Genomic DNA, 19,745 nt, shown 5'->3' on the forward strand with positions numbered 1-19,745 from the left:
CAATATTGAAGGACGGTTTGAGGATAAATTGAAGAGGAAAACTACTATTTCTTTGGTTGATTAAATTGGAGTTTTACAAAGAAAAGGAAAATAGCAAAAAGGAAAAAGTATTTTTCTTATGAGATTTGGAAATCTTCTCCTATGGTGATTAGGAAGTATTGATGGGTATATAAGGAGGTGTTAGGCACGTCCTAAAGAAGCAAGAGAGCTGAGGCATAAAGGTTAGAATCCTAGAGAGCTTTCTGTTGGTGTGCGGCTTAGTTTCGCGGTTTGGTGCTTGTGTTGTTCAAGCTTCTTTGTTCGTCGGTGTGACGTGTGTGTGAAGGTTGCTCAAGAGAGTTGAAGATCTGAAGTCTAGGCTCAGGGGGAGTTTAGCCCAAGGTTAGGTTATCTTGGTTTGAATCTAGGCTTGGTGTTAGTCTAGTTAAGGGTAGAGAATTATCCTTAAGATTTCATGTTATAGAACGGAGCGGTGAATTAAGAGGGTTGTGCTTAATTTACGCGTTTGCGAATAGGTTGTATTTGCTTTCTTGTTCTAGTGGAATCGAAATCTGGACGTGGTCCCGGGGAGTAGGAAAAACCGAATCTCGTTAACAAAGTTCTTGTGTTCTTTACTTTCTGCTCTTTATTGTTGCCTCATCCGCATTTACATAAACTGCTTATGCTCCTTAAAGTACTATTCTATTTTTTTTTTCTCTAACCTTAATAGAGGGGATTGTCACCAAAGCATGTCGTAATAGAGGTGACAGAGGAATCTTAAACCTTAAGGTTGTTCGATGGAAGGAGCAATCGATCAGAGGTGAGGGAAGATGTAAAAGCATATTAGGAGAGTACAAGTGCGGAGAATAGAAAAAGCGGTTGAGGAGAGGAGACAGTGGACCAAACATCCTAGAGGTTGTGGGAACAGCTGGCGAGCCATGCCATGGTTGTGGCCAGCTTCGATGATGGTAGAGGAACAAAGCCATAGTTAGTCTCAAAGGGATGGGAGAAAAGAATGAAATGTGGAAGCAGGAATTATCTCAATCATCCAATAGTTTGAGAATTATGCTGCCATAATTAGGCATTCAAAGAGATGTGCTGGGGAAAAATATGTAACAAAGTTGAAGCAGCCAATACATATAATATATGTCCCAAAAGCAATGGTTCAGACGAGCAGATCAACTGTACTTAACGTTTGATTGAAAACGTGTAATTACTTCCACAAATATCTATCTTACATATTGTTTAAGAAATTGTTTATGTATTTTCCTTTTACAAGAAAAAACTATAAAACGATGGTGAGATGTGTTTTTAGTTCTAAGACACAAACTTTGTAACTAAGATTTGTAAAAATGCTTCAGCTACAAAGATTATCATATTCTTTATTATCCTATGTTGGTTGGAAAATGTTTTATTTATTTGTTTCCCTTTTATTCTTTTCATAAAAATTTTCTGCTACTATTTCATTGCAGGCCATATGCGATGAGCAATTTCCATTTGTCATCGACCCTCTCTACACAATAGTAAATTCGAGTACAAACACCAATTCTTATCTGTACATCCTTCTCATTCTGGTCTCTTAGGTCTTAATCCATATAATATCATGTAAATTTGCTGATTTTGGGTTTCTAATGTGTGTAAAATTGTGATTCATTCTTTTGCTGACGACAACCATCGTACCTTGGAATCTTAACCGAGGGTGGGTCTTTTGGAAGCTAAACGTGTGACCAACATGCCTATCAATGTCAAAAACATTTTATAACTGAGTTATAGTGCAATCTGCAGTATTCTATAACTGAATTTATATTAAAACATGATTTACTAAATTTATAACCTAGACAATATTATTTTTGAAAGCTAAAAATCGATGTGAAACTTTGAATTAAATGTTGAATTCAAAATTACAAAAGAAAAGCAAATTAAAATAAAACTTAGTTGTATCAATCTTAATATTTACTTTTGTTTGGAGAGAAAAAATGGCCGAAATTACAGTTTGGGTCAGCATAACTATTACCAGTTGACGGAGATCATATCAAAGGACGTTACCGACCACATCCAAATCCCTGACTACAAATCGTCTCACAACTCACAAGCACCACACGCTCTCAGCTCGAGGGGCTTCTCTTCGCAGCTCCAATCCGTAACATTATATCGAACTTCGTTTTCTTGTTGGACTAGCTTTTTCCTATCCCAATAGCTTTAGTGTACAGTTCTGTTATAGGTTCCACAACAGGTCCTAAGTCTAGCCAAGCTCTACCAAACCTTTTTGTACATATTTTTTTCTTTTGTCGTTGATTAATAAATAGTATAACATTGCAACAACAAAAATATAGAGATTTTGAAATGCAAAAGATATACTAACATTTCCAATGCGATGTATAAAAAAAGTGATCTTACTTTCATTATTTACTCTACTCTCCCAATAACATGATCACCTGAGGTGATTCATTATATATATATATATATATATATATATATATATATATATATATATATATATATATAATCAACCTTAGAACAAAGTTGAAGTAAATTATCAATTATAGATTTATTTGATTTTAGTTTTTATTTTAATGAAAAAAAAAGAACGTGTCTCTCATATATATTAATTTAAGTATATCGACTATGAAAATAGATAATGGTTTATCTGGTTTTGAAAGAATTTTAATATATAATGTTATAATTAAATTAAATAAAATAGATAATGATGTGTTTAAGTTCAAAATAGATTACACATATCACAAGGAAATAATGTAACTTGTCAGATGTTTAGAAGAAGAGTTTATATGAAAACTTGACTCTATTATATAAGATATATCTCCTTTAAAGCTGAAAGTTTGAATTACCTTATAATTTATATTAATTAATTTAGTTTAACTGGTCATATAAAAGTCAGTTAGATTAGTGAATATGATCAAATTAGTAGAATTTTTAAATTAAATTTGTTAACTTATTATAGAATTTCACCTTCCCGTGCGGCAACGCACGGGTTGCTTTACTAGTATCATCTAATAGTAAAGTAAAGTTTTGTTTTGGAAAGCTAAAAAAGATTGTCATATGATGTTATCTTCTTTCACAAGTGTCATTTTATTTCTTTTAATTTTTAGTGTAACAAATAATTTGATGATTAAATAGTTTAACGATATAAGATTATAATATTTGGGTTGTATAGGATAATGTCAAGTAATAATTTGCTGTTTTATTTCCACACTTTAAAAAAATAATTCACATGATCTTGATATTACATTATTTTATTTCATTTTCAATCCATTTAAAATAATCTAAAGTATATTTTAATATATAATTTCTAAATAACTAAATGATAATTGTATATATATGTTTTTAATAAAGATGTAACTGTATATATTTCTATTTAAAGAGAGAAGTGAATATATATTTAAAACAATAGACAATTTAGTCATTAATTCACAATAATGTATTTCTATAAACCTGACACATTTTTTTGTTAACTTTTCTGTTCCATCTCATCAATCCCATATTTTGTACTAACTCTCATTTTTTGTAACTTTCATAATATTTATTGTAATGCAATGAATGATTAATAATAGTATTTAGAAATATTACATATATAACAAAATATATTGATATATAATGATTGCATATCTATAACTCTCACATCGTTTATGTGACTCCTATAACAATGAAATACTCCATCTGTTTTAATTTAGTTGTCGTTTTAGGTTTTCAATAAAAATATTTGGTGAAGGTTCCAGTTTTATCTCTGTTGTTTTAAAGTTTTGACCAATAAAATATTTATAAAATATATTAATAAAAGGTAAAACAGACAATATAATAGTTTTTTTAAGTTTGTGTGAGAAAACTTTAAACGATAACTAAAAAACTGGAGAACGTATAAATTACATTTACTTAATTGATATAAAGATTAGTATATTTCTTATCCAATTAAATAATAAATTTGCCATATGCTCTTAACTACAATTTCTCTTATAAATAGAAAAAAACACATTTCACTAACCCTCATATCTCAAATCTTACATAATATTTTTATTTAATTAATATTATTTTAACTAACAATCTCCAAAATTACAAAAGATATCTAAAAACAATGTAAACTAAATCCGGAGTGACTACTAGTTCTTCATACGTTTCAGTGTCATCCTAATTTTACTAGGAACTTACGTACGCATTAAATTATATACATATATATATATATATATATATATATATATATATATATATATATAACCAAGGTTGCCCTAATATATTAATATAATTATTTTCAAGGAGAAAACAAAAGTATATAACTGAGCTTCAAGTAAGTTTTTTTTTTTGTTTACCCCTTAATTGGTATTGGTGTTGGTTTCAGAACATATCTGATGGATCATTGAACTTTTAAGATACAAGGTTCGAGCTATATGACCAGAGGCATGCTAGGGACAAAAAAAGAGTTAAGCTATTTATTACAAAGCAAAAAATCCTCCAACGCTTGTTGTTGCAATTGCTTTCCCATATGCTTGGACATATATTTTTCTTTTTCCTCAGGCAAAAACTGGAGTTGAATCTTCCAATATATCTATCTTTTTATCATCTTCCGTAGCAAAGCAAATCATTTCTGAGCTACTATCATATTTTGTTTTCGTGCCTTGATCACTTTCACTGAGATGATTCCTTGTTAAAGGAAACCAAACTTTAAAACATTAGTGTTAGGTCATGAATGTTTAATGGTTTTTAAGTGGGTTTTAGATTATAGTTTTTGGCTTATTTTAGATTTTGGTTTATAATTTTTAGATTTTGCAAAAAGTAGAAAAAGAAAAAAAATCCTAAATGGACAAAGAAAAAAAAATCGTTTGTAAAAAGAAAAAAAAAATCAAAATTTTGGTTTTGAAAGTTGGCTAGGAACTTCAAAAACCAGATTTCCTATTTTTAAGGAACCTACATTTTAAATTTTTTTTTTTTATCGGGTAAAAAATGAGTTATTGAGAAAGTAAATCCAAAATAATTTTAAACACTGGAAACAATCAAGGCTTTAGACTAATCTTTTTTCATAGTCAAAGCTTAATAGTCTACACTCTACAATCATACAGCACAACTTGTAGTCAAATGTTTTTTCCTCAACGAGGAGCAACGCTAGTAATGGAAGCATCATCGATTGAACAGATAGCAAGCCTATCCACGGATGTACCCACTTCTCCTACTTGTTCATGCCTACCCCGAAAGAAAAATCCAGGTTGTCTAGGAACGGCGAGAGCGATCGAGCTAGTAGTGAGCATTTGGAGGATTGCTGACATAGTTGGACGATCATCAACATCTTCTTGAACACATAGTAAAGCTATATGGATGCACCTGGTAATTTCGTTTGTTTGATAGTTATCTCCAAAGGATGGATCCACAAGCTCTAATGGCGACCCATTGCTCCATAATCTCCAAGTCTATTGAACATTTTAATAATATATACTTTAGTCAAATTAAATAAAGCAAAAGAAAGAAATTAAAGTTTTAAGGCTTTATACTCACATATGTAACCAAATTACCAACACTACCATCCAACTGATAGAGACTACTGTTCTTCATGCCGCTTATAATCTCAAGAACTAAGACCCCAAAACTATACACATCTGATTTCATGGAGAACTGGCCGTACATCGCATACTCAGGAGACATGTAACCACTGTCATAATTTTTAGTTTTTGAGTTGATTGAAACATATTACGGTATATAGATGAAATAAATGACAAGTGTAATACTTACTAAGTTCCAACTACTCTTCTTGTATTAGCTTCCGTTTGGTCCATTTCAAAAATTCTAGCCATTCCAAAATCTGCAACTTTCGGGTTCATATCAGTGTCCAAGAGGATGTTGCCCGCTTTGAGGTCACGGTGTATAATTGTGAGTCGTGAATCTTGGTGAAGATAAAGAATTCCTCTAGCAATTCCTCCAATAATCTTGTACCGTCTTGCCCAGTCAAGCTGCCTTTGCATCGTAGAGTCTGCACATGCGTATCTAAAATGTTAAAAACAACAAACCGCATGCAATTTGAAAAATCTTAGGCTAAGTATCTAAACTGACCAAAAAGAAAGTAATCGAGGCTTTTATTTGGCACAAACTCGTAGACAAGTATCTTCTCTTCTCCTCCCAAACAAAAACCAAGCAGCCTTACCAAATTTCTATGCTGAAGCTTTGCCACAACAACAACTTCGTTTTCGAACTCTCTTTCACCTTGTCCTGATGTCTTCGATAGCCTCTTCACCGCAACTTGTACTCCACTAGGAAATGTACCCTACAAGAGTAATGTATTTGTAAAATAATCATAAATATGAGAATTGGCGGTAAGATTAATCATAAATCTGAAGATGTACTCAACTGCAACTCTGTCGAAGTTAATTGTTATTATTATTTTTTTTTATTTTATTTTTTACAAATGAAGGATGATAACTAGTAAAATTGGAAAAAAGAAGAATTTTGTGTGTGCTGGTACTGTGAGTATAGAAGATTCGTTGCAAGTACAGGGTTTTTAACCTAATCCAATACACATCTCAATGCTCAAAATGTTTTTGTGAGATTTGATTTGGAAACAGGGGAAAAACAGAGTATTGTGGGGGAGGTGAATTTACATGATTTTTACTGTAGTGAAACAAATCAAATTATTAAGACTTTTGTCAAAAACCTCACCACTCTCTCGGTTTCCAATATCAAGCTTGATGTCTTAGAACCCTACCAAAAGTTAAAAATCTATACTAATTTACCCTAATGTAAAATTCATGTTTTACTTGTAGATAAAAAGCTACAGTGGAAGCCCTATGCAATGGTAATACCTTGTAAACTTCCCCGAATCCACCTTGACCAAGCTTGTTACTAGGCAAAAAGTTACTCGTTGCTGCCTCAATGGCCTTTAAGTCAAACTGAAGTGAGCCAGCAGTCGTAATATCATCCCCATCTGTAGAAACAACTTCAACAGCTGAATTTAATATACCAACAAAGCAGATTATTCAGTTTTTACCTTCAGCAAGTGGTTCCGTCTCATAAACTGTCTTTTTTCTCTTAGCCCGGACACGAAAAACAGCTACGAATAAAAGAAGAACGGCAGTGATTGGAACAACAACAGCAATGATTTTGATAGAGGAGTTTCCGCCTTTTCCTGTATTCTCAGAAGCAATTTGGTATTAGAACACACGAACCCTATTTTTAGCAAATCTTTGAATATCTCGGAAGAGGTAGCGTTGAAAAACATGTAATCAAAGGAAAGCGACTGTTCAGACCAGGTTGTGGTGAAGAAATTAAAATCGGTGGTTGTGTTCGTTGTGCTGGAGGAGGAGCTGAATCCAGCTGCGGTTGAGGACCTTGACGTGTTTCAGTGGCGGTTTCGTTGTAAAACGCGTAGAGCTCGTATCTTGAGTTACAGCTCGGCACAAGAAATCTTCCCCCAATTTTTTCATTGGATATTTGGTTGATGCCTTGTTGCAGACAGTCTAAGCACTCTGCTTCCGCCAGATCAGGAGTGCACTGAACCATTCCGTACAAATTCTGTATTGAAGTTAAAGCGATTTTTCTCACAGCGAATTTTGCGGGACTCCTTGCGGCTTCAATGGCGGCTAGATTCATGGGGGACAAGACCAAATCTCTGAGCCGATCTTGTTTAACAGATGTAAAATTCGAGGCCTGAATCATGAATTTTTTTCCATCGGTGTTTAGAGTGAAGAGTATACTCTTGTTAGAGTATCTGAGCATACACTCATCGTAATAGAGAACGACCTCTCTCTCATACGGACACCGAGTTAAGATATCGTTAACGGCAAAGGTGACGCAGTTACGACAAACTTCCGGCGATAAGTCTCCGCGGCAAAGGAAAAGTCCGGTGACCCTGTTGGGGGATTGTCCCGACGTGGCGTTTTGGAATCCGGTGGAGTAAGAGGCCTTACGAGAAGAGAGAGAGGACAAAAGGGTTTTGAGATTGGTGAAGTAAATGCTGTTCCTTGAATACGTTGTCGTATTTGGACAAAAACAACCTAGGTAATTAGGATTTTGAGCAGAAGCTTTGAAGCTAGTGAGAAATGAGAACAGGAAAAGGGAGAAAAAAGAGGCCCGAGAAGACATGGTTCCTTGAGAATTGAGTTTCACATACGTATTCCCCATTTATAAACTGAATATTTTTCTCTTCTCTCTGATTAACTTGAAGTAGACGATGGTTTGTGACGACCAAAAGTAAGAGGTCAAAAAGTCAAAGTAAACGATTTTTTTGTTTTTATTAAACAACGTAATTTTTTTTTTAATAGTTTTATGTGTTTTAATTTTCAGATATGTGGAGGACATACTAAATAAGGAAAAATCTGCTCGTTCATATTTCAACTAACCGACTCTAATCCCTCAGATAGTGGGTCTAGTACTCTAGTTCACGCCTGCTTTGCGGGATCTGCACATATCGGCATCCAAGAGAATATTCTCTTGGTTTCATATCGGCATCCAAGAGAATATTGCTTGCTTTAAAGTCACGGTATATGATTGTGAGCTGTGGATCTTGATGAAGATGTAGAATCCCTTGAGCAATCCCTCCAATTATCTTGTTTCGCTGAGTCCAGTCTAGCTCACCCTGCTTCTCAGGATCTGCACATCTCCATGTAAAACCAATTTTATTCTTAAGCTGTACGTAGAAGGGTCATTTGAATAAGCAAATTGTTTAGGAAACTATACCGAATAGAAAATAGTCAAGGCTTTTGTTGGGAACAAATTCGTAGATCAAAATCTTTTCCTTTCCTTCCAAACAGAAACCAAAACACCTAACAAAGAATAGCCTGATACATGAACAGCCTCATTCTTGAACTTTTTTGTGTCTTGTCCTGACACTTTCGAGAGCTTCTTCACAACCACTTCTGTTCCATTTGAAAACTTACCCTACAAAGTAATTAATGAAACAAAAAATTATCAGTAACTTAGCCTATCTATTTAACTTACCAAATTTGGCAAACAGACATAGCTTTTATACCTTGTAAACTTGGCCAAATCCACCTTGGCCGAGCTTATTATCTTCAAAAACTTATTCGTTGCAGCTTCAATTGTCTTAAAATCGTATTGCAATGAATTTTTAGTTGAAACATCACTATCAGCTGCAAGGAAAGGGTGTATTAGTAATGCTTCCTCGCTTCATCTCTTGACTAAAAGACAATATATGCTTATAATGAAAAAGACCAATTAAAAGCATAAATCATTAAAAAAAAACTAACATTCAAATTCAGTTCCTAGCAATGGCTTTCTCCTCCAGCAAAGAAAAAATGCTAAAACAAAAAGTATCAAGACGACAGCAACTGCTGGAACGGTAATTGTAACATCCTCAAACTCGACCACTTGAATTGCAGTCTATTAACGGCCCAATTTGAAAAAAAAATATTAAAACGACAAAGGTTTGGTCGTTGGAGTGAGGCAATATATATGTATAAGCGTAATCATCTCCCTCTTCGTTGAGAAAAGAGTAAAACCTAACCTAAGCTGCCCAGAGAAAAAAGAAGGAAATAGTGTGAGGGAGAGGGAGGAGAACTCTCGTGAGGCAAAGGCACCATCATCATAATCAATCCGTCAGTGGCCGGCGTTCACCGAAGTCGGGATACGTTGTTCACCGGAGGAGAGAGGAGCTTTTACCATCACTTGTTTGTTAGGTAAGGAATCCTAATTCAACTATGTTGTCTCCTTCTGAAGGTTTGAGTTATGATCTATTGGATACTTAGAATAAATCTGGGTTTTATTGTGAAGAGGAAGAAGAGTAGAACAGTTCAAGTGGAGGTTTTGGAGGCTGATTTCCCGTCGAACCAGAAAGATTTGGATAGCGTTTTCAACGTCTACAGATAGATCTTTCTGCAAGGAATCCATAGTAATTGACGGTTTGTCAAACGGAGGTATATTGCATTTGCAATTTCACTCGCAAGTTGACAAAAAGTCATTGTATCTGTTCCCAGAAAAAAACTAAGTTATTCAGATAAAACTTCAGATTCAGGTTGGGAATTTTGGAGGATATTTCCGGTCATAACCGAGCGATTTGGAGCATATCGACGGTTATTATTGGTAGAGGAGGTGTCAAGGAAGCCACCTTAACCGTCTAAATCGCCGGAAAAGGTAGCCTAACCACCATGATGATTGCTTGTTGCGCAAGAAATGACTGTGTCTGTCCAAAACAGAAATCCTAATCTTGATTTTGAATGTGTTTCTTCTACTGCAAGTTTCCGGAGTGCAGTCACCGTTTCTAGTCGCAATTTCAGTTTGCTAGTCGCAGTTCTCAATCAAATTAAGGCAAAGATGAGGGCGGGATTTGTGGAAATACATTGGTTACTTTCTAAGCATATTTTCATGAATTGCTTGTATAGGCTTGGAAACTATGTGATTGGTTATGTCTATTATTTGGTATTGTGTGTTATGATGTGATGATTATATCTATGGTAATAGAAGTGTGATGACATGGTACAATGATATGCTGCATGATAGAATGAGATGATACACATAAATGGTATTGATGTACGATGATTGATGATATGATATTATGTGTTGGGACACAAACATGAGATTTGTTTTGTGTCTCGAGATGGGCAAACCTGAGATTGGTTTTGTGCCTGGTAATTGGACAAACATGAGATTTGTTTCGTGCTGTGTGATTGGACGAGCCTGAGATTGGTTTCATGCCATGCTAAGCTGATGAGATTTTGGTTTAGCGTTGTTTGATGATGAATGCACGTAAATGATTGATATGAGAAATATGGTCTAAATATTATTGTTATGTAAAAGGTTGAGATTATGTGAAATTGTTATGTTTGTTGGATGTATATCAAAAATGTGGAGTCTGATTCTATGCTATGCAATTATTGTTGAATGTGGGGAAATTATCGTCATTGTATATCAGTGGGAAGTGTTGACCCCCTCACTGAGTAATGAATTACTCACCCCTCCTTTCTATTTATTTTTCTCAGGTTAGTTGTATTCGTTATTTGAATTTTAGAGATTGCGGTTTGAGCCAAACCAAAAAGTCAACATATTGACCGGACCGTATGGCGGGTCTGGGTGTTACAATTTTGGTATCAGAGCTTCAGGTTATGTCAAACCGGTTCCGACCCGGGAGGCAATCCTGAGGAGGGTGACTGATTTGGCTTGTCTCCTTTTTGTTAGATGCCGCCAAAGGGAAAACGTGGAGGACAAGCAAAGGGTGCTACACAACCAAGAGTGAGAGCCGAGAGCCCAGTGCATGAAGAACAACCGGAAGTCGTGCATGTCAATGTAGCTCGGGCGGGAGAGGCTAATGAGATGGCTATGTTTGAGCAATTTCGTCGGTTCCAGGAATTCATTCAAAGGGAGCCAAATTTGAGAAGAGCACCAGGGGTGATTCCACCACAGCAGGATGCACCAGGGGTGATTCCACCACAGCAGGATGCACCAGGGCATGATGCACCATAGAGGGTAGCCCCGCCTCAGCATCAGCCACCGCCTCCGCCCCCGCCGGTCCAGGTGCAGGGTCCGTCATACTGGGAGGCCATGAGAAATTTGAAGGACATGGGCATGGAAACTTTTGGTGGAAAGTCTAATCCTATTGATGCTGACAATTGGAGGAAGAGATTGGAGAGGAATTTAGATAATGCTAGGTGTCCACATGAGTATCGCAGGGACTTGGCGGTGAAGTATCTAAAGGATGAGGCATTGGTATGGTGGGAAAAGGTGGTAGAACAGGCACAAGGACGATATGAGCTGACTTGGGAGGATTTTAGGACCGAATTCTCCAGGAAGTATTTTCCCAGAAAGGCTATGGATCGTAATGGACTATGGAGAATGAGTTTCTGGAGCTTCGTCGGGGCTCCACGACGGTGCGGGACTATGACAGGGAGTTTGATCGACTGAGCAGGTTTGCTGGTAGATTCATGAATGAGGATGAGTTGATTCGTAGGTTTCTGAGGGGTTTGAGGATTGAGCTCAAGAATCGATGTGAGATGTACGACTATCGCAGTAACATATGTCTTAGTAATCACGCATGTATCTGTTTCTAACCCGTTTAGTTTAAACTAATAATCCACCAAACTGATACGTGGTCGCAAAACCTCCATAGTGGGTAGAAAAAGTCAATAATGTTTGAAATTCCAAACATGGACCAATTACTTATTATGGGTGCATGACAACAAGTACGACACATTTAGGTGTCATATTTTTCCGAATGAAGTTATACTACTTTCCTTGGCATTTCTAAGACAATAATAGATTGTAAACAATTGCTAATGCAAAATTTAAAATGTATCTCGATAACAAAAAACGAACATGTGGTTATTGTAGTTTGTCACTAATGACAAAATAAATAAATTATCTAGTGTATTTGTCCTTTTGTTTTTCGTTAGTCGCATATTGTTATTTCTTGTTACTTTCATCTACTGCTGACTCTAGCAGCACTGAAACGATTAGAACCACAAAATTGACTAGAACTCAGCGAGTTGGAAGGGGACCAGGTGATGAGTATTGGGCTAATTCGTCGTGTTACCTTTTTTTCAACTAATGCGTCAGTGTCATTAGTTTCGCAAATAAAGCGATATTATTGATTCGAATGGTGTATCTGCGGAGATTAGTTTCTCATTCTGGGAAGAATGAGACTTACACGTGGTCACATCATATTCATTTAGTGACTATTCAGATCATATTCATATTCTTCATAGCTGCCTATGAGAGATGCTTTTCTATACAATCCTCTGCAAGAATTAAACTTTTCAGGATTGGAGGTTACAAACACACGATAAAAAGAAGAAGATGGTCGACTTGCCAGCAGTCTTCTGGTTTTTGCTACTGCTCATAAGCTCTTGTGCTGTCTCTGCACCAACCTGCATTATAAGAGATCTGATTTTTTCAAAGCCAATAATGGTCGTTACGAGAAAAACGTCCGAGCTATGCTCTCGTCTCTGCCTAACCGTGTCACGGCTAATGAATGCTTCTACAAGACTCCGTTCCAGCCCGGTTCAGACATAGCATATGGTCTAGGGATGTGTAGCCGAGGTACTACAACACAGGCTTGTTATGAATGTATCAAGAGTGTGTCTGATAGCTTGCTACAGACATGTCCTAACCAGACGGAAGCTATAGACTGGAGTTATAGAGACTCGGTTTGTTTGGTACGCTACTCAAACCACTTGATTCACGGACCGCTTGATTATGGATTGATGTGGTCAGATTATAAGGAGTATAAAGATATCCGAGCCAACTTGACGGAGTTTAAAACTACCTGGCAGACTTTGATGCGTCGCGTGATAAACAAGGTTGATATGTTGTTGTACGCCAACAGCACACAAGATCTTGGGTCGTCCCCATTCCCAACCATATATGCAATCGCACAATGCAATAAAGACCTAACCCTGTCGACCTGCAACGAGTGTCTACAACAATTTCTGGATAATAATAGGTCATGCTGCCGTGCGATACAAGGAGGCTATATTGCGAGGACGAGCTGTTTCATGCAATGGGATCTACGTCCACTTCCGCAATTATTCGGGAATCTGCCAACAACTCCTGAATTATCTAACGGTGAAACCATCACAACCAAGAAAGGTACGAATTGAAGCCTTCATTTTAAAGTTTGTCTGCTCTGTTTCTAGGTTGGGTATCGACTGTTTCTTTGTGTTTGCGTTTGATTTTTTTTTCTTTTTCTTTCTTTTCTCATATGCATACGAGCATAGAACGAAAGAATTTTGCGTTTTCCGTTTGCATAAAATATTATATGGGAATCTTTGTTCACATAATCAAACGGGCATGTACTCTATAAGTGACCAGCTTCCATGCAGATGGCAAAAATTTATCTACAGGAAGTATTGTGGCAATTGCATTAGTTTCCATTGCCGTGACAACTGTACTGCTTGCTCTTGGATTTGCTGTTTTTAGGAGGGAAAAAACGTACCAAGCATTTGCAAGTGCAAGTGAGTTTCCAATGGTTTTGCTAGAACGACCCATTCTCAAAATATTATGAGCTTGAAGGCAAAATCATTATTATTCGACGTCCATCTTCTGTGAGTTGTTTTCTTATACTCTGTTGCTTTTTTAGATGGTTATTTATCTGTTCCAAGGAGACCGAGGAGGACTTATGGTAGTGCATCGCCACATGATGGTAAAAATATTAATTGACGAGTTTGAGATGTTAATGTCCCTTGGAAACTGTACATCATAACACTATTATGTATGCTATCGTTGTGCAGCTGCGGATGATATTACAACGTCTTCAAGTTCACTTCGATTTGATTTTAGAGAAATTAAAGCTGCAACAAGTAATTTTCATAAGAGTAACAAGCTTGGTCATGGTGGATTTGGTTCAGTTTACAAGGCATGCTGTTCTTAAATTTTCTAAACTACTTGTTTGCATGATAAACTCATGTCCTAATTCTGATAGTAATTAAAGGTGATCATACGAATGAGCAGGGTATGTTCCCGAATGGAACAGAAGTTGCTGCAAAGAGACTATCTAAAACATCAGATCAAGGTGAGAAAGAGTTCAAGAACGAGGTGCTTCTTGTAGCAAAGCTTCAGCATAGAAATCTTGTTAGACTTCTCGGATTTTCGGCTGAAGGAGAAGATAAGATACTAGTTTACGAGTTTGTTCCCAACAAAAGTCTCGATCATTTCCTTTTCGGTAAGAGACAAATGAGACATATAGACTTATATATTATGTGAAACCTCTTATCTCTTAGTCTAATGGGAAATGGGTAATATGTGTAGACCCGGTAAAGAGGGTTCAACTGGATTGGGCAAGACGACACAACATTATTGAGGGAATCACTCGAGGAATTCTCTATCTTCATCAAGATTCACGGCTTACAATCATACACCGTGACCTCAAAGCCAGCAACATTCTCTTAGACGCCGAGATGAATCCAAAAATAGCTGATTTTGGTATGGCTAGGAACTTTAGAGTTAATCAAACCGAAGCAAATACAGGAAGAGTAGTTGGCACATTGTAAGTAATTGACATTTAGATATAATCTGAAACTTGATGGCTCCTTTTTTATTGTTGGTGGTAAAACTAAGATTTATATGTGGTGTGTATTTTTCAGCGGTTACATGCCACCTGAGTATGTAGCAAATGGGCAGTTCTCGACGAAATCTGATGTGTATAGCTTTGGAGTATTGATTCTGGAAATTATTGGTGGCAAGAAGAATAGTAGTTTCCATAGGATAGATGGTTCAGTAAGCAACTTGGTCACACATGTGAGTATTATTAAACCGCCAATGCAATCTCATATATTTTTTTTCTCCTTTCAACAGTGAGCGCATGGCTCTTTACATCAGTTTATTGAAAAATGCATAAATAGGTTTGGAGGCTTCGAAACAATGGATCATTGTTGGAACTCGTAGATCCAGCCATTGGGGAGAACTATGATAAGGATGAAGTCATTAGATGCATCCACATAGGGTTATTATGCGTTCAAGAAAATCCAGGAGACCGTCCAAGCATGTCTACAATATTTCGAATGCTCACTAATGCTTCAATTGCTCTACCTGTGCCTCAACCACCTGGATTTTTCTTCAGGGAGAGAACCGAGCCGAACCCATTAGCCGAGAGATTACTGCCTGGTCCGTCTACTAGCATGTCTTTTACTTGTTCAGTCGATGATGCGTCGATCACGAGTGTTAGACCTCGTTAAAATTGAGGCTAATGAATAACATATACATTTTTTTTCATAAGCCCAAAAACACAATACTCTATCTCTCTCTTTGACAATAAATGTGGTTTAGACACTTTTCATACACATTAAAAAAAAATACTAAAAAAAATTGTAATATAGAATTTTTTTTCTAAATAAAATTTCTATTACAAATAAAAATATTAAATTTCTTCAATTGAGTATTTTATGCCATTCAAAACAAAACTAAAATGACCTTATTTCGAAGCAAATATGCAAAAAAGAGTTGTGAATGAATTCTCTGTTTTTTCTTCATAAAGTTGAGACTACTGACGCTTTAAGATTTGAGTTATTACTTGAGAAGGAAGAAAAGAATAATTGAGCTATTATTTCTTGTTGTTGCAATTGATTTATCAGGTTTTCATGGGGAGGCCGCATCCAAGTCTCTCACATGCTTGGAAATTTTTGTTTCTTTTGCCGGCTTAGTTGACCTCAACTGAGTAATCTGTGATTTCTCTTAATCTCATGAAAATTAGACTTATTCTTTGTTAAAGGAAGCCAAACTTTAAATCATCATGTTCTTACTATCCGGGCACATAAAGAAAATAAACAATGTAACCAGTTTAATTAGACGAGTTTTTGTTCACGGTAGATTATAATAGTCTAGAATCATGTATAGCATGTTTAGATTTATGAATAGTTTTGTCTTCAACGAGGATCTAGACGAGTAATGGAAGCTTCATCGACTGAACAGAGAGCAGATGTATCCATATATGGACCTGCTCGTTCTGCTTGTTCATGCTTGCTTTGGAATAAAAATCCAGGTGGTCTAGGCATGGCGAGAGCGATTGAGCTAGTAGTGAGCATCTGGACGATCGTTGACATAGTTGGACGATCTTCAACATCTTCTTGAACACAGAGTAAAGCGATATGGATGCACCTTGTAATTTCCTTTGTTTGAAAGTTATCTCCAAATGACGGATCCACAAGCTCTAATGGCGCCCCATTCCTCCACAGTCTCCAAGTCTATTGAACATTATAACAATAAGAACTTATAACATTGCTACAAAAAACACAAAAAAAAATTGGAAGTCTTAAGGGTGCATACTCACATATGTAACCAGATTTCCAGCATTACCATCCATTTGATAGAGACTACTGTTCTTCTTGCCGCTTATAATTTCAAGAACTAATATACCAAAGCTATAAACATCTGATTTCATTGAGAATTGGCCATACATCGCATATTCGGGGGACATGTAACCACTGAAACAATGCTTATATTTTTGAGTTAATATAGATGCATATTACAGTGTACAGAGGCAATAATGGCAAGAGAAAAAAACTTACTAGGTTCCAACTACTTTTCTCGTATTGGCTTCTATTTGATCCATTTCAAAAATTCTGGCCATTCCAAAATCTGCAACTTTGGGGTTCATATCAGCGTCCAAGAGGATGTTACCGGCTTTGAGGTCACGATGTATGATCGTGAGTCTTGAATCTTGATGAAGATATAGAATTCCTCTAGCAATTCCTCCAATAATCTTGTATCGTCTTGTCCAGTCAAGCTGGCTCTGCATCGTAGAGTCTTCACAATTCATAATTAAAATGTTATTAACAAAGAATGGCATGGAGTTTTTAAAACATATCTTTAGGCCAAATATTAAAGTGAACTGACCAAAGAGGAAGTAATCAAGACTTTTGTTAGGCACAAACTCATAGACAAGTATTTTCTCATCTCCTTCTAAACAATAACCAAGTAGCTTTACCAAATTTCTATGCTGGAGCTTGGCAACAACAACAACTTCGTTTTCGAACTCTCTTTCACCTTGTCCTGATGTCTTCGATAGCCTCTTCACCGCAACTTGTAATCCACTAGGAAATGTACCCTACAAGAGTAATTTATTGTTAAATATGGGAAGGCTGCATGTTAGTATTCATAACAATTGAAAAAAGATAATTAAGGACTGGAATTTGCTCAGCTCTGTACAATAAGGAATGAGAATGGGTTGTCTGTGATGGTAAAGAAAAGATTATAAGTTCATTGCACTTGATGCTCAAAGTATGTGTGTTTGAGTTGGTTTAAAAACAGGGGAAACAGAGTATTTACATGATTCTTCAAGTGGTGAAACAAAAAGAAAGTTATTGTGGTTTTGATTCAAAACAACTCATGGTAAGAGTTTTTCAAATAACACCTCACCACTCTCTCGGTTTCCAGTATCAAGCTTTACACCATTTTCTTCAGTTAAAAACAGAGAGAGTGGTGAGGTATTTGACAATGGTTCACACAACTCAGAGCATTTCCAAGGTTTCAAACTCTAAACTACTTATAGATAAATAGCTACAGTGGGACCCCTATGCAATGGTAATAGTACCTTGTAAACTTCACCAAATCCACCTTCACCAAGCTTGTTACTCTGCGAAAATTTATTTGTTGTTGCCTCTATCACCTTGAAATCAAACTGAAGTGACCCTGCTGTTGTAAGATCATCTCTGTCTGTAGAAACAATTTCAACAGCTGAATTAAAAATAATAACATAGTAGAATAACCACTGGAACTAATAACATAGACATTATGAGAAGAGTCTTTCTACCTCCAGCTAGTGGTTCTGTCCCATAAATCGTCCTTTTTCTCTTAGTCCGGAAACAAAAAACAGCTATGAAAAGAAGAAAAAGGACGGTGATTGGAACAACAACAGCGATAACTATGACAGACGAGTTTCCACCTTCTCCTGTATTGACATATATTTTTGTATTAGATCACAACATATCAACCCTTGTTTTAGCTTATCTTGGAATGTCACAAAGTTGTGCTGAAACATGTAATCAACTGAAAAGAGAATGGTCAGACCAGGTCGTGGTGGTTGAGAAGGATCTGAAGCCGGAGGAAGGGCTGATATTGGTGGTGTTTCTATTGCGCTTTCGTTGTAGAACGGGTAAACCTCGTACCTTGCATTACAACTCGGATAATTAAATCTTGCTCCGATTTGATAAAGAGGTATTCTATCAATGGAACTGTGCAAACAGCTTAAGCAGTCTTGTCTTGTAAGATCCGGAGTGCACTGAAGTAACCCGTATACTGTCTGGAATTCGGTTAATATGATCTTTATCGTACTGAATTTTCTAGAACTGTTGGCTGCTTCGAGGGCAGCTCTGTTCATGGTAGACGACATTAAACCTACAAACTGGTCTGTTTGATTTTGATTAGAAGAAATATTATTTGTGTTCTCCATGAGTAAATATCCGTCGTATGTAACGGTCGATAGAATATTCTTGTGAGAGTATCTGAGAATGCACTCCTCGTAATAGAACACAGCTTCTCTCTCATTTGGACACTGTTTTAAGGATTCGCTAACGGAGTAGGCGACGCAGCTACGGCAAACTTCCGCTGACACGTCTCCGCGGCAGAGGAAAAGTCCTGTGACCTTGTCGGGGGCTTGTCCCGCCGTGGCGGTTTGGAAACCGGTGGAGTAAGAGGCGTTACGGGAAGAGAGAGAGGACAAGAGGGTTTTGAGATTGGTGAAGTAAGTGTCGTTTCTTGTGAAAGTTTTCGTGTTTGAACAATTACGATTGAGGTAAAAAGGGTTTTGAGCAGAAGCTTTGAAGATAGTGAGGAAAAATAAAAGGAAAAGGAAGATGAAAGAGGCGCGAGAAGATATGATTGGTTTTCTTCGATTGGTGTTTATCATCTCTAAGAATCCGATATATGAAAACAAATTGATTTTTGTTCTCTCTGTGATAGATTTAGCGTGAAATAGAGCCTTTTTCTTTTTTACTAGTAACGAGGAAAAATCAAAGTCAAGGAAAGGTAAACGGTCTTTTGTAAGAAAGCTCGTGTTGCTATGTACAAGAACTCAAAGCAGGACTTTTATTCGGGAAAAGTAGTACTTCAATTATTAATCTCCTCTAAATGCACAAGCCACAATCTAATGACTATCGTTTATAGCATTTGAGGGACTAAGTCACTAGGAATGCATAAAATTTTCTAAGTTAAGTAAATCAAAATTGGGGTTTTAAACTAACAACCTAAGATGCAAATAAAATACAAAAACCAAAAGCAATTAATCAACCTAAACAAGTGTCTAAGCTAAACAATTACCCATAAACATAAAGCAATAACAAAATTAATAACAAGAATGTAATTTATGAAAGTCAACAAAAAAATCAAAGACAAAA

General features: G+C 36.3%; 2 protein-coding genes, 1 long non-coding RNA gene and 1 pseudogene across 3 annotated transcripts; 1 reads left to right on the top strand and 3 right to left on the bottom strand.

Moving 5' to 3' along the window:
* LOC104731145 (cysteine-rich receptor-like protein kinase 19) lies at positions 4,976-8,081 on the bottom strand. The gene is made up of 7 exons (XM_010450423.2): positions 7,218-8,081; positions 6,959-7,096; positions 6,774-6,895; positions 6,028-6,238; positions 5,710-5,947; positions 5,476-5,629; positions 4,976-5,390 (listed from the first exon to the last, which is right to left on the bottom strand). Exons 1-7 carry the CDS (start codon positions 8,050-8,052, stop codon positions 5,073-5,075), a joined length of 2,016 nt encoding a protein of 671 aa, XP_010448725.1. The 5' UTR covers positions 8,053-8,081; the 3' UTR covers positions 4,976-5,072.
* Positions 8,518-9,076, bottom strand: LOC109128062. The gene is made up of 3 exons (XR_002034499.1): positions 8,939-9,076; positions 8,647-8,847; positions 8,518-8,559 (listed from the first exon to the last, which is right to left on the bottom strand). It is a non-coding gene; the product is annotated as an uncharacterized LOC109128062 (long non-coding RNA).
* Positions 12,677-15,661, top strand: LOC104733342 (annotated as a pseudogene).
* Positions 16,235-19,258, bottom strand: LOC104733343 (cysteine-rich receptor-like protein kinase 19). Its single transcript, XM_019233516.1, has 6 exons — positions 18,421-19,258; positions 18,164-18,301; positions 17,945-18,066; positions 16,920-17,458; positions 16,682-16,835; positions 16,235-16,595 (listed from the first exon to the last, which is right to left on the bottom strand). The coding sequence occupies exons 1-6, from the start codon at positions 19,256-19,258 to the stop codon at positions 16,278-16,280; spliced, it is 2,109 nt and encodes a 702-aa protein (XP_019089061.1). The 3' UTR covers positions 16,235-16,277.

The sequence above is a fragment of the Camelina sativa genome, chromosome 12 (genome assembly GCF_000633955.1).
Source record: "Camelina sativa cultivar DH55 chromosome 12, Cs, whole genome shotgun sequence".
Taxonomy (NCBI): Eukaryota; Viridiplantae; Streptophyta; class Magnoliopsida; order Brassicales; family Brassicaceae; genus Camelina; species Camelina sativa.